The 12,486-nt window shown below is 36.3% G+C and overlaps 2 protein-coding genes across 2 annotated transcripts; both read right to left on the minus strand.

The window, feature by feature from the left end:
- Positions 1–3,656: 3,656 nt before the first annotated feature.
- Positions 3,657–5,398, minus strand: LOC110101942 (DELLA protein GAI1). Its single transcript, XM_020830052.2, has one exon. The coding sequence runs from the start codon at positions 5,291–5,293 to the stop codon at positions 3,797–3,799; it is 1,497 nt and encodes a 498-aa protein (XP_020685711.1). The 5' UTR covers positions 5,294–5,398; the 3' UTR covers positions 3,657–3,796.
- A 2,891-nt stretch (positions 5,399–8,289) lies between these two features.
- LOC110101856 lies at positions 8,290–11,814 on the minus strand. The gene is made up of 7 exons (XM_020829926.2): positions 11,479–11,814; positions 11,301–11,416; positions 11,088–11,206; positions 10,847–11,009; positions 10,524–10,744; positions 10,080–10,452; positions 8,290–9,742 (listed from the first exon to the last, which is right to left on the minus strand). Exons 1-7 carry the CDS (start codon positions 11,641–11,643, stop codon positions 8,383–8,385), a joined length of 2,517 nt encoding a protein of 838 aa, XP_020685585.1. The 5' UTR covers positions 11,644–11,814; the 3' UTR covers positions 8,290–8,382.
- Positions 11,815–12,486: the final 672 nt, after the last annotated feature.

A 12,486-nucleotide genomic window follows, 5' to 3' on the forward strand; every position in this document is an offset into this window, starting at 1 on the left:
TTTTTTTTTAAACCAAAAGATAATTTCATTAGAATAATAGAGCATTACACCATAAGCCCAAAACAAAAAATGCCACGAAGAAAAGGATTATAGTCAATGAAATGCACTAATAGTCAGGGCCAAACAGTCTAAATGAAAAAGTCAGACAGACTCAGACCACCACTTGGTTGTCATGCTTGGGCCATCCAAGGAGGAAGAGAATGTAACTGCCAAAATTCAAAAACCACCAAAATAGCTAGTGAAAAATTATACCTAGGTTGCCAACCAAGCCATGGCCATCCAAGGCATATGCAGGAAACCTGCTTCATCATTGTCCTAACCCGAAATGAGCGACGCAAATAAATCCAAACCCAAAGGTAACCAAAAAAACCGAAGCCAAGAAAATACCAAAAAGAAGAATCATTTCTTTTTTATGCTTATATTTTCATGCTTAACAGTCTTTTTGAAAAAATCAGCATATGCAATTTGAAGAATACTTAAGTCAAAATTGTCTCGAGTCTCCAATTCTAACTCATTAGTTTCCTCCCCTCTTGCTGAAGAAATGTCATAGTCTAACCAATCACATTGCTCCACTGCATTATCCCTCGCAATATGAGCTAACATCCCCACACTGGAAACAACAGATAAAAACACATCAACCAAAGGCCCCAAACTCCATCTGAATCATCCCCAGAACTCACATCATCAGAATTACCCAGTTCATTTGAAACTCGAGCACCCTCTACAGCACGAGTAGAAAGCAAGATCCCACCCGCAAGTGAGACACAATCACGGTCCTCTGAATCATCAGAAAAAGCAGTTTCACCCATGTTAACATCAACATTAGGCTTAGGAGTGTCGCTAGGACAAACTACCAAATTAAGTAAGCAATTGCTAAGTTCAGTAAACTCAACAACATTCTCAATAACACCAGTGGAATGATCCACAAAATCCACCACTAAATCCACATTATCACCACAGCTTGGTGCTAACAGTAATGTATCAGTCAATGACACATCAATAATTTGTTCAGGAGGATCAAGCCCAACGTCCATAGATGGCACAACCAAATGCCCCTCCACACCAGAAGGCAAAAAGTCATTAGAAACGAACTCAGCATGAATAACAAGCAAAGGATTTTTATTATCATTTTTTACTGGCTCACTATCAAGAGGAACAACACCCAACTTAGTATGAGCTTTTAACAATGTGGGTGAAGGATATGACATTCCGATTTGGAATGCCCCAAAGCTTTATAGTGAAAGCAATACGAGGGAAGGTCCTCCAAAATAATCGACTGAATATAACCCAAATTATCAGTTCCAATCCACATCTTATCAGGAAATTGTTTGGAAACATCTAGTTCGACCAGAACATGTACAACCGAGGGTCTAGAGCTAGCAGAGGTAGCATGGTCAATTTTAAGGGGGCGGCCAAACATGGAATTGGTCCCATGAAGAATCCTAGGGACGAAGAGATGAGATCTCAAATTTGAGAAAGACACCCAAATTGGAAAAACCGGTGACTCAACATCAACATCAAACGAAGGACCACTTAATATTAGATCTTTTTTTTACTTTATTGATCATAGTAGTTTTATTATTAATTGATATGGATTTTAATAAATTATTTTTTACTTGTACTGATAAGCTATTGATTGTTGACTAGAGCAGGTATATTGATTCTTTTGTCTTGCATCTAACGCAGCACTAAGTTTTAGTTACTTACTGGGCTTTTATTCTAATTATATTATTTTACATTATTTTTTATAAAGGTAGGGAGCCTGCAGCATGAGGCTAGACAGTGATGCTAATTTGGTTCTAGTTTTAACTCTTTAATTATATATATATTCTTTTGTAGCCTATGATGACTATTGTATACATGCTTTTGGACTTTGATTTTTGTAGCATAATGTAAATATTGATTGTAGTAATATAATTATATTTTTTGTTATTTATTTATTTATTTTCTTAATGTAATAAGTCTGTTCTGAATAATAATGATCTGGTTGTAAATATATTTTGGTTGTTAATTAAAAATAAGAAAATAAATGAATTGTAAGAAGAAAAAGAAAATAAATAAAGAGAAAACAAATGTAATTCTTCCACTTCCAATCCCGAGGTGTAACACCTATCTTGCTAAATTTATATGATATGTATGCCCACAGTAATATGCATACGTGACAGTATACATAATTGTATACATGATATGATATAAATGATTAGTTGGCAACCGATAGGATAGTTAAAAGATGCATGAAGCATAGTATATTAATATACATATAGATCTAATAGAGATTGAACATATTGATATGGTATTTACATGTGACTAACTGTCATGATAGAAGCATTCATGATTCATCTATAGCATACATGATTCAAATGCATAAGAACATCCTTTGCAATGAATACAATTGATAACATTTTATGCAACATTATTTTGTTTATCTTAGCATAAACAAATGTATTTATTCTTCAAGTACATGATATTGATTTATAGATTTTTGTATGGGATTATGGACTTGTAATGATTTATGAGCTTTCTCGTCTATTGATCATATTGATGTGTAGCTAGTGATTGATCATTGTTCATCATGACAGTTACTGATTCTATATGGATTGAGATAAAATATGCATATTGATTTTTTTTTTTTTTTTTGTGCATTAAATGCAATAGTAGGTTTTAGTAACCTGCTGAACATTGTAGCTCGTTATGTGGTTCTTATTAATTTTAAGTATGAGAAGGGGTTAAGATTCTTTGGAGTAAGACTGATCAATATTTTTATGTTTTATTTTATTATATTATAGTTTATTATTTTTTAGATAGTTCTATATCATGATGAATCAAACTATTTATAGTTGTTTATGTTGATTTTATTTAATTAAATAAATTGGAAGCTCTAGTGGTCTAGTTAAGGGATAGAATAGACAATTATTTCAAAATTTGATCTTGGATGTAACGTTACACTACAGACCTTCGACCACAGTCGCACGACTACGTCCCTTCGAGCACCTTCGTCAAACTGCAATCATTCGATCATTGTCTCTTGACTACGAACTACTGATATTTGTCATCTAACTGTGGTCCTCTAACTTCCATTGCCCAACCACAATCCCCCAACCAATCTCAGCCAACTGCAGTCCTCCCGGCCAATGTCACCGACTACATTTTCCTACAATTTTTCGATCATTATCATTTGGCTACTTTGGCGCCTTTTGACTTCACTGCCTTCCATCATTATCATTGTCATACAAATCATCAACACTAACTCTGACTCCGGATTTTAACACTAGGATTTATATTGAATTTTTTGGTCTCTAATCTCATTTTCTGAAAAAAGTATGACTAAATAAACAAGTGAATAGTCTCTTAAAGACAACTCTCATGTCAATGAGTTCATCAAAATTCTATACAATGTATTTTTACTACATTGAATCAATGCATTCTTGCGAGAAATGAAATTATTTATAATTGATGATAAGTACTAGTATATTTGTTTTAACTAGTCCGCATCTAATGATTTTCCCTTTCCTAGATCTTTTGTGTAAAACTCTGATGGTTCTTAGAATTCTTACACTCTTCTTTTACCTATGTATACATAATAGATTTTGATACAAAATAAAAATATTAAACTCTCTCTCTCTCCATTCAGCAAAAATTCTAACAAATCAACAATAGAATACCCTAAAAAATATTTGGCATGTTTAGTACAAAAAAAAAGAGGATAATTACAATTTCTATTAACATTTCACAACTTCACATTACAAACTAGGTTCTCTCTTTGGAACCAATTCCACCAAGACAACGATTACTTACACTACTCTCGCCGGTCAGAACCGCTATACCCATTAAAAAAAATATTGCCGGCCAGCGGCGGCGCATCTACGCCATCGCCGCAGTGCCATGCCGACGCCGAGATGACGGCCCGCCCGTGCCAGCTCAACGTCAGGCATCCTTCCACCTCCTCGATGCTGTATCCTTCACCGGGAAAGAGCGTCAGTAGCATGCTCGCCTGCCGGAATGCGCTCGAACCATGAGGAACGGGCCAAAGCCCTGCCCGGCCGAAGCGAGCTCTCCAACTCGCCAGCGGCTCGTGCCGCTCGACCCTTTCCTCCCCATCACAGCAAACTATGTTGCAGATCTCCTTCTGCAAGTAAACCTCCGGTCCGGCACCGGCTGCAGCGGATTCTAACGAGTCGAACACAGTTGAGTAGTAGAACAACGCTTCAGTGAACCGGTCGAGAAAGCCGGGACGGTTGTGGTCCGCTTCCTGTTCGACCACAGTCACGATCCTGGGCCGGAGTGCCTTGACCCAGCTTAGCACCGAATCGATCGGGCCGGGAGAACCCGGGTCAGAGAGAAACTGGTGGAGCTGTAAAACGGAGTTGACCGCCACCGTTTCACCTGGTTCAACTCGGAGCAAGTTCGGCTGGATTTCATCTAGTAGGGTGAAGGAGAACGGCACGTTAACGGACCGGGCAAAGTCCGCGAGCCGCCGGCCGACCTCGCAGATCGCTGGCGGCCCGAAACCGGTGAGCCGGATAAACGGCGGACCGCCTGGCCTAAGGGCAAGGGCTTGGATCAGCGCGGGCCACTGGAGGCCGTGCTTCAGGTTTAGATCGATGACGTGGACACGATCAAAGCCGTTGAATGATTCGAGAATCGCCTGGTTCGCGGTTAAGTGAGCGAACCTGAGATAGGGACTGGATTCGTAGAAATAGTGGTAAAGTATCTCGTCCTCGGCCGGCGGCGAAGGTCGAGATCGGAGGCGGCGGTCGAGGGCGTCGATGAAGTAGGCAGCGACCTTCCCGATGCCAAATGCTGTGCCGACCCGTGGAAGCAGGATCTGCATCTCGTGGATTAGGTTTGAAGCGGATGGATGGTCATCGCGATGGATTGAGTCCGCGCAGGACATGAGGAGGTGAACAAGGTTGATACCAGCGTCCTCTGGAGCGAGGAGATCAACGGTGGGTGTAGAAAGAGGGGCAGGAGCGTAGATCTGGACCGGCCAAGGTGCGGTAGCGGGGTGGGTTGGGGGGGAAGATAAGGAGGTAAGCATGGACATGGAGTCCACCCAGGCAGCGAGATCGGAGGGATTGTAATGGACGGCGTCAGAGCAGAGAAATTCCGGCGGGAGGCCGGCTGCGGCGGCTGCTATTATGGCAGAATCGAGCTTCTCGAGGCGCTCGGCAACGTGAGGGAGATCGGAGGGGCGAATAGCATATCCGACGCCGGCTAGGAGGCCATCGATCTCCGGCGATGTCGAGATCGATTTGTTGGCGCTTGATTCCTGACCGTACGAACTCTCGTCCATATTGAATCGTGCAGATAGAAAGAAGAGGGGTTGTTTCTCTTTCCTCCTCGGCCTGCTTATAGAGGAGAGGTCGGACACCTGGCTAATGCCAACGATGATGGGAGAAATGATTTGGGGGTCGTTATATATATAAAGGAAAATATTTTTAATTTATTTTAATATTTTATTTCTCTGCCGTAAAACTATAAAAAATTTGATATATATTTGAGAGATTTTTTATTATTTTTAAAATGATTTTTAGTTAAATTTAAAAAAAAATTACTTCAAAAAATAGTAAATTAGTTGTCCTAAAATAAATGAAATCTAAGACTTAATTTGAGACACATTTTTACTATTATTTTTTAACTCATAAACAATTTCGTGTTAAAAAGTTATTGTTTATAATAGAAAAAAAATTATTTAAAATGAAGTCTAATATTTTAAATTATTTTATTGTTGTTCTTTTTTTTTTTAATTATACTTAAAATCATAAAAATATCAGAAACGATGTATTATGCTTAACTAAAAAAAAATTGATGTATTTGTAATTAAGAAAAAAAAGAACTGAAGATTTTAATTGACAAAATTTAGTTGTAATGTACTATTAAAACTTGTTAATGATAATTTTAAAACTTCTTAATTATTTGGAAAAACAAAATTCAAAATATAATTAATTAATTAATATTCATATAATCAAATCATTTAAAATTTTATTATAATCATTTTTTTTTTCAAAATATTTTCATATAGTTGGTTTTTTCAAATTTAATTTCCTAACTTGATTGTTTATTAAATCTAATCACTTAATTTTCAATAGGGATGTCAACTCATCAGCAGTGTTTTGCTAATAATAACACTGTAGCAGGACTAAAAATTATTTTCTAATTATTTAAAATTGCAGATCTTGATGAAAATTTTGCATTTCAAAGAAATTAATAAAGAATAATTTATGATCATTTTGGAACAACTATCTGATTGCTTTGTTTTTTAAATAACATTTGCAACTTCGTTTGAGTACTATTTTCTCGTTATTTTTCAAAAATTTACGTCGTTAAAATCAACTTTCTGCAGCCATAATAGTAAATTTATTTTCTCTACAGTAACTTCAGAATACACTTTATAAGTCATTGCAGTCGTTTTCCAAACAGAACCTTAATATTTGGCTTCACTCTACGATATTATGTTTTATGGTGCAGAATGTTGGCCATTAAAAGAGAAACATAATATTAAGCTAAGTGTTGCAGAGATGAGGATGCTTAGGTGGATATATGAGTAGCTTTACTTTTAGAGACAGGATTCAAAATGAGCATATAAATGAAAAGGTTAGAGTAGTTTCAATGGAAGATAAGATTAGGAGAGTCGCCTTAGATGGTTTTCTCACATAAAACAACGGTCTTCCAATGACCCGGTTAGGAAAGTAGATGTATTAGATTTGACTTATGATAAAAAAGATAGAAGTAGGCCTAAAAAGACGTGATTAGAAAATATTAGAAATGACATTTCTTTATTTTGTTTAAATGAGAATTTAACTTTTAACCGAGCATGGTGAAGAAAAACGATTCATGTAGCCGCAGACCCCGCATAAAAGGCTTGATGTTGTTGTTATGTAGAAGATTTGGATTTAAAAACTACAAAGTTCATGAACCAGTGGCTGCGGCTGCCAAGAACAAAGGGGTCTCCTGACCGATCGACCATGGCCTCATACACTGCGAGCAATTCATCGACGACCTTTCATCACGTTGATGCGCACTTTTTAACATTCAATCTATGCCGAAACCTTCAGACTTATCTAAGCTGTTAAAAATCTCCAATACTCTCTCTTGTTTTGTCAACATTTTTATTTGGCACCACAAACATGCCTGCGAGATCTTTTTTATGAAATGGTATATTCGTATTATCAATCAAAAGATGTGAAGAAATTTGAGCTCTCATGCAATTCTAAATCCTCTGGAACTTAGCATCTTTGATCTGCTGTCGACGAACACCATCTTTAGCAGAATACATCGTCGTGGTCTACTTGACTGACAATATTTCGTTGCAGTCACGTCTGCTCATTTTGTCGTCACAAGTAGCGGCCATTATTGTTGTGATTGGTGCTGCCTTCACTATCACCATCTGCACATATTCATTGATGTTGTATTGAATAGATTGTCTATACGAATTATGAATTGCTCTCATTTTCCTCAATTTTTTCCATCCTTTTGAGTTTTTTATGCTATGCAAATGAGAAGGGGAGAATTAAATGCTGCTGATAAGCTCAGATCTGGAAACTCTTGATTAGAAGAAACAGTGACACAACACATTCAATTCTGAATAGTCTTTGTTTGGGACAGTTTTCGTACTGTTTCTTAAAGTGATTTTTAGTACAAAAATTTTAATTGTTTACTAAAAATTTGCTTTAAAAAACAGTAAGAAAAACTTATCATGGAAAATATCAATGGACTCAAATTCATCAATAAGCTAGTTTTTATTATGGAATTGAGTATTAATGATAAGTTATATATCAATTATGAAATACATAAAAATATTTGAAAATTTCTTAGTGTGATAATTTTTAAGCATCATAGAATTTTAAACAAGATATTGCCAATGATTTTTAGAGCAAATAGCTAGCTAATAATAAAATATACTAGTAAAAAGAAATTTATGTGTATATATAAATAATATTTGTATATATCAAGCTCTTGTAGAAGTGAATCAATTGAGCTATTTGTGTTTGCATTTTGTTCATTAAGTAAATAAGTTAGAACAAATGTTTCAATCTCCACTTATTTAATTAACAAACAAGTTGAATTTGGGCGGGCTAATTACCAAGCCTGTCATGAGCTTTTCCCCAAAATAGAACTTAGATGAGTTGGATACAGGTTAAGAGTTTTCCCTAATCTACACCTCAGATAAGTTTCACCAAGTCAACCAAACAAAAATTTGATTACAAACGAAATTAGATTGACTTATGCATTATCGAATGTATGTCAACAAACGATGCAAGTTGATGATCAGAACATGTGATAAATTCATAGCAAATGTTATTTTGATTCAGGCATGGAAACAGTCATGACTACAAATAAATCATCAAAAGAAAAACGATTCAGAATATACACAACAAAATCTCATTTCTTTGATTCTTTCTTGGTTGTTTTTGAGACAATGTTGCTGATCATGTTGCTATTCATGAAATTGCAACTTAGATTAACATCTTCATCATCACTTGTAAACTTTGGTTTCCTTCTCATCCATTCAACTCCCTTTCTCATCCGCCATATTTTTGCAGGAGATGAAAGGAATGATAAAAACCTTCTTGAACTCTCACATTTTGGTGAATCAGCTTTGATTTCCTCATTGTCCTCTACTTTAGAACTCTTCCTACTTGTACTTGCAACATTCCAAGCACTTCCAGTAGTATTAAATCTCTTTTCTGAATCCATTTTGTCAGAACATTGTTTCTCTCTTGCATTAGTAATTGTAATTGGCTCGATTTCATTCTGTTTGATTTCAATATTGGTGTTGATTGTTGGTTTATCAAATTTCCTTGGAGCTGGGTGTGAACCTGAGTATGGTGAACCTTCCTTTGCGTTCTGTAACAGAATCTGAAGCCATTTTTCTACATTAACCTTTCCAACTCGGTTCTGAAATTCTATATTCTCTTCTTGCTGTTCATGTGAGCTTGAGTGAAGATTCCATTGTTTTTGTGATTCATTCAACTTGATAGCTTCAAGCCCTCTCTTTTGAACTTCCTTTAGCTTGTTGCTAACTAAAATTGCATCAAGTCCCTTAACATTGTAGGATGAGTGGGAAGGGAATGATGTATGGTTCTCAGGGTCATTGTTCTTTTTGCAGGATTTGTTAGTCTTGATAACATTGAGCTCCCTATGTTGAATTTGCTTAAGCTTGTTGCTGACATTCAAATTTTTATTCTTAGAAAACAAATTTGTACCATCCCCTTCCACAATGTCTAATGAACTATAAGGATATGAAATCTGCCTCTTCTGGTCGTTAGTTCTTTCGTATGATTCCTCTCCTAAAGCAATGCCTTTTAGTTTACTATTAAGGAGAATGTCATCTTTGATTTTGTTTGCCTTACTTGTTTGACAATGATCTTCCTCGTCATTAGCATTGCTCGTACTTTCTTCCAACTCTTCTTGGTCATCAAAAGATAGAGAGATGCCAGCCTCAAAAGCCTTTTGTTCCTCTTCAAGAAACACTCTCAGTTTCTTTTTTGTTGGCCTCCTTACTCTCTTGGTTGATGATAAACTATTGTTGTTCTCCTGGAAATCATCAGATATTTGTGATTTTTTTGGGCCTTGTTCAGAGCAAGCTATGGCATGTACCTCCAGTTCATCTCTTTGTTTGCATTTTCTGCGGAGCGCATTCTCAGAAGCATCACGGCCAGCTCTTTGTGCCTCCAATCTGGCCATTATAGTATTTGATTTCGCCTGATTTAGTCTTAGTTGCTCCTTGTAAACAACAGTCCTAAATCAAAACAATTTAGAGATTAACAATACAAAACATTTTCACTTGTTATATATATATAGAAATATTATATAGACAATGGTGCTATCTATCAAATCAGATGGAGTGCGTTTGATTTGATAATATCTTGATTAAAGAATATAAAAGTTATTTTTTTGTTTAATATCAGCTATATAATGTCTTTTAGCAAATATACAAGTATTAGTTTATTGATGCCTTTAGAAATTTATGATTTCAAGATGTTAGCAAGCAAAAAGCTAAAAACGACTATTGTAAATGTTAGCAAAATAAGTAGATACTCAATCGAGGAAACAAGGTTCTAATTGTTCTAGCTTACTGGTTCATGGCATCCTTCATCATCTTTTCCAGGAGGGAATGGTAGCAGGCCTGGGCTTCCGACAATTGTCTGCACTTCTCTACTCTTTTTCTCCTCTTTACTATCTCTGCTTCCAACTCTTTAAGTGTAAGTCGCTCAAGATAACTCTTCTGCTTCAGTTCATTCAATTTTTCATCCAGCTGACTAATCTCTGCTTGTAACTTTCTTGCCTCTTTTCTCTGCCTCAATGAGTCCCTTGCTTGTGAAATTGTTAGATATGGATTGCTCTCATGATCATCCACCAGAGGTTGATTATTTTCTTTTGAGATACATGATCTAAGTCTTCGAAGTTCTTGGTTGGCAACATCTTCTTTATGAAATGATTTCATTGATGCTACGAGGAAATAACTAAGTATAGCCACAAAATAAGAAGGAAATAGAAATGACGTGTTTGCTTCTACTAACCAGGGAAAGGAGAGTTTTGCCTCAAGGATTTATTAAGATCAACAGACTTCAGTACCATTCTGTCAGAACTATTTTGTGACAATAAAGTTGTGACTGCAGCTAGTCCTTGTTTACTTTTGGCATCAGTGAATTTTTGAGTGAAACTATGTAAATATAAATTCTGCAAACAATTAAGTTCCTCGCCTCCTCCGTCTGGGAAGAAGAAGGAGAATGCTCTACGCCTGCAATATATTGAGATACATTACTATCTGATGTTAAAAACCAAGTTTACTTATGACAAAATTGGAGGAGAAATTACAAAAAAAAAAAATTATGAAACTCACCTGAAATCTAAGTTCCTTGAGCCAAATATAGATAGAAATTGGTTTACTGAGATGCCCAGCTGAAGATCCCACCATGGAATTAGGAAATCCAACTTGTTCTTCTTCTTTTTACACACTTGCCTCTGTAGTATCCTCAAATTACTTGGTACTGTTTTACCTCCTCCTGCAAGTTGCGATTAAATGGGATTTATTAATCGTTGATCCAACTGAACTAAACAGACAAAATGAGTGATTAATGTACTTGAGCAAGGAAACCAGTGATCAATGTCCCAAGCAAGAGGAGAAGCCGGATCAGCGTTACGGTAGACTACATTTCCAAAACAATCTACTCGAAACAAAGCAGGTTCGAATTCAGCATTCCTGGAAAACAAAACAACAAGCATTTTAGCTGCATATGTAACAACAGTTATGAAGAACATACTAGTCAAAATCGAGCTGTGTCGGTCAGTCTTACCCGAGATGATCAAGTTTCTCCCAGAGGAAATCGACATAACTTCTCAGATTCTCAAAAGAGCAAGCTTCGGGATCAATGATGGGGAACATCTGGTTCAATTTCTTGACTTTTAAAACCTGCACAGTAAGAAAGATCATTCCTTCTGTAAGGAATTAGAGAAAGAAGATTAAGAGCAAACCTCTTGAGACTGCAAGGCATATGGAATGAAGGAATGGGGAGGTCCATGAGCGAAAGGGCTAATGGTCACTGAGTTTTTACAGAGCAGGCCATAGGCCTTGGGGAATCCCTGAGCTTCGTCGATGGCCATCTCTTCCTGGGTGAAAACTGGAAGCTCTGCATCCATGGCGTTCTCCAAGGTCAAGGTGGAAATCAAGCTAGAGGAATCTAATGGTGAAGAAGAAGAGCTGTTTGGAAGGAGTTTTATAAACAATTTTTCTTTTTCCTAGGCTTCGAAATCGCAGGAAGAGAGAGAGGAAAGAGCGGAGAGCGGTTGCAACGGTCGAGTTGGACCTAATGCTTATCTGGATTTCAAATCAGGAAGCTGGTCTGGCTCGTGAAAAGGAACGGTGGAAATGGTAATGGCCCACTCACAGCTCCCACTAAGCGAAGGAGCCCCATATTAAACAAGTTGGGCATATATTATAAATAAAATGATGATATAAAACATTTTTTATTATTAAATGAGGATTTAGACACCAAGCTATATATATATCATGATAAAAATATTTATTTTCTAAATTTTATTTCTAATTTATCATTTATACGTTAGAATCAAAATCACATTCTTTGAGATAAATAAAATTAAAAATAAAAAATTTTTATGAGTCTAATTCCATGAACTTACAATAATTATATATATATATATATATATATATATATAACAACAACAACAACAAGCATTTGTCTGACTACGTGGGTCGGGTACAAGAATCCTTTCTCGCCATTGTGTATGGATAAAAGTCAAAGTCACATTTAAATCTAATAAAGAAAGATCATTTATAATATTTTCTAACCAAGTCTTTTTTGGTCTACCTCTACCTATCTTAACATAAGTCAAATCTAATACCTCAACTTTCCTAACTAGGTCATCGAAAGGTCTTCGTTTAATGTGACCAAAATATCTAAGCTAACTCTCCCTAATCTTATCTTCCATTGGAGCTACTCCAAGCTTTTCACGTATATGCTC

Source organism: Dendrobium catenatum, unplaced genomic scaffold (assembly GCF_001605985.2).
Source record: "Dendrobium catenatum unplaced genomic scaffold, ASM160598v2 fragScaff_scaffold_974, whole genome shotgun sequence".
NCBI lineage: Eukaryota > Viridiplantae > Streptophyta > Magnoliopsida > Asparagales > Orchidaceae > Dendrobium > Dendrobium catenatum.

Coding starts and splice junctions, on each gene's coding strand:
- LOC110101856 (XM_020829926.2), bottom strand. CDS start 11,643: ATGGATGCAGAGCTTCCAGTTTTCACCCAGGAAGAGATGGCCATCGAC. Junction 11,417..11,478: donor ATGCCTTGCAGTCTCAAGAG/GTTTGCTCTTAA, acceptor CTTACTGTGCAG/GTTTTAAAAGTCAAGAAATT. Junction 9,743..10,079: donor ATGAAGGATGCCATGAACCA/GTAAGCTAGAAC, acceptor GTTTTGATTTAG/GACTGTTGTTTACAAGGAGC.
- LOC110101942 (XM_020830052.2), bottom strand. CDS start 5,293: ATGGACGAGAGTTCGTACGGTCAGGAATCAAGCGCCAACAAATCGATC.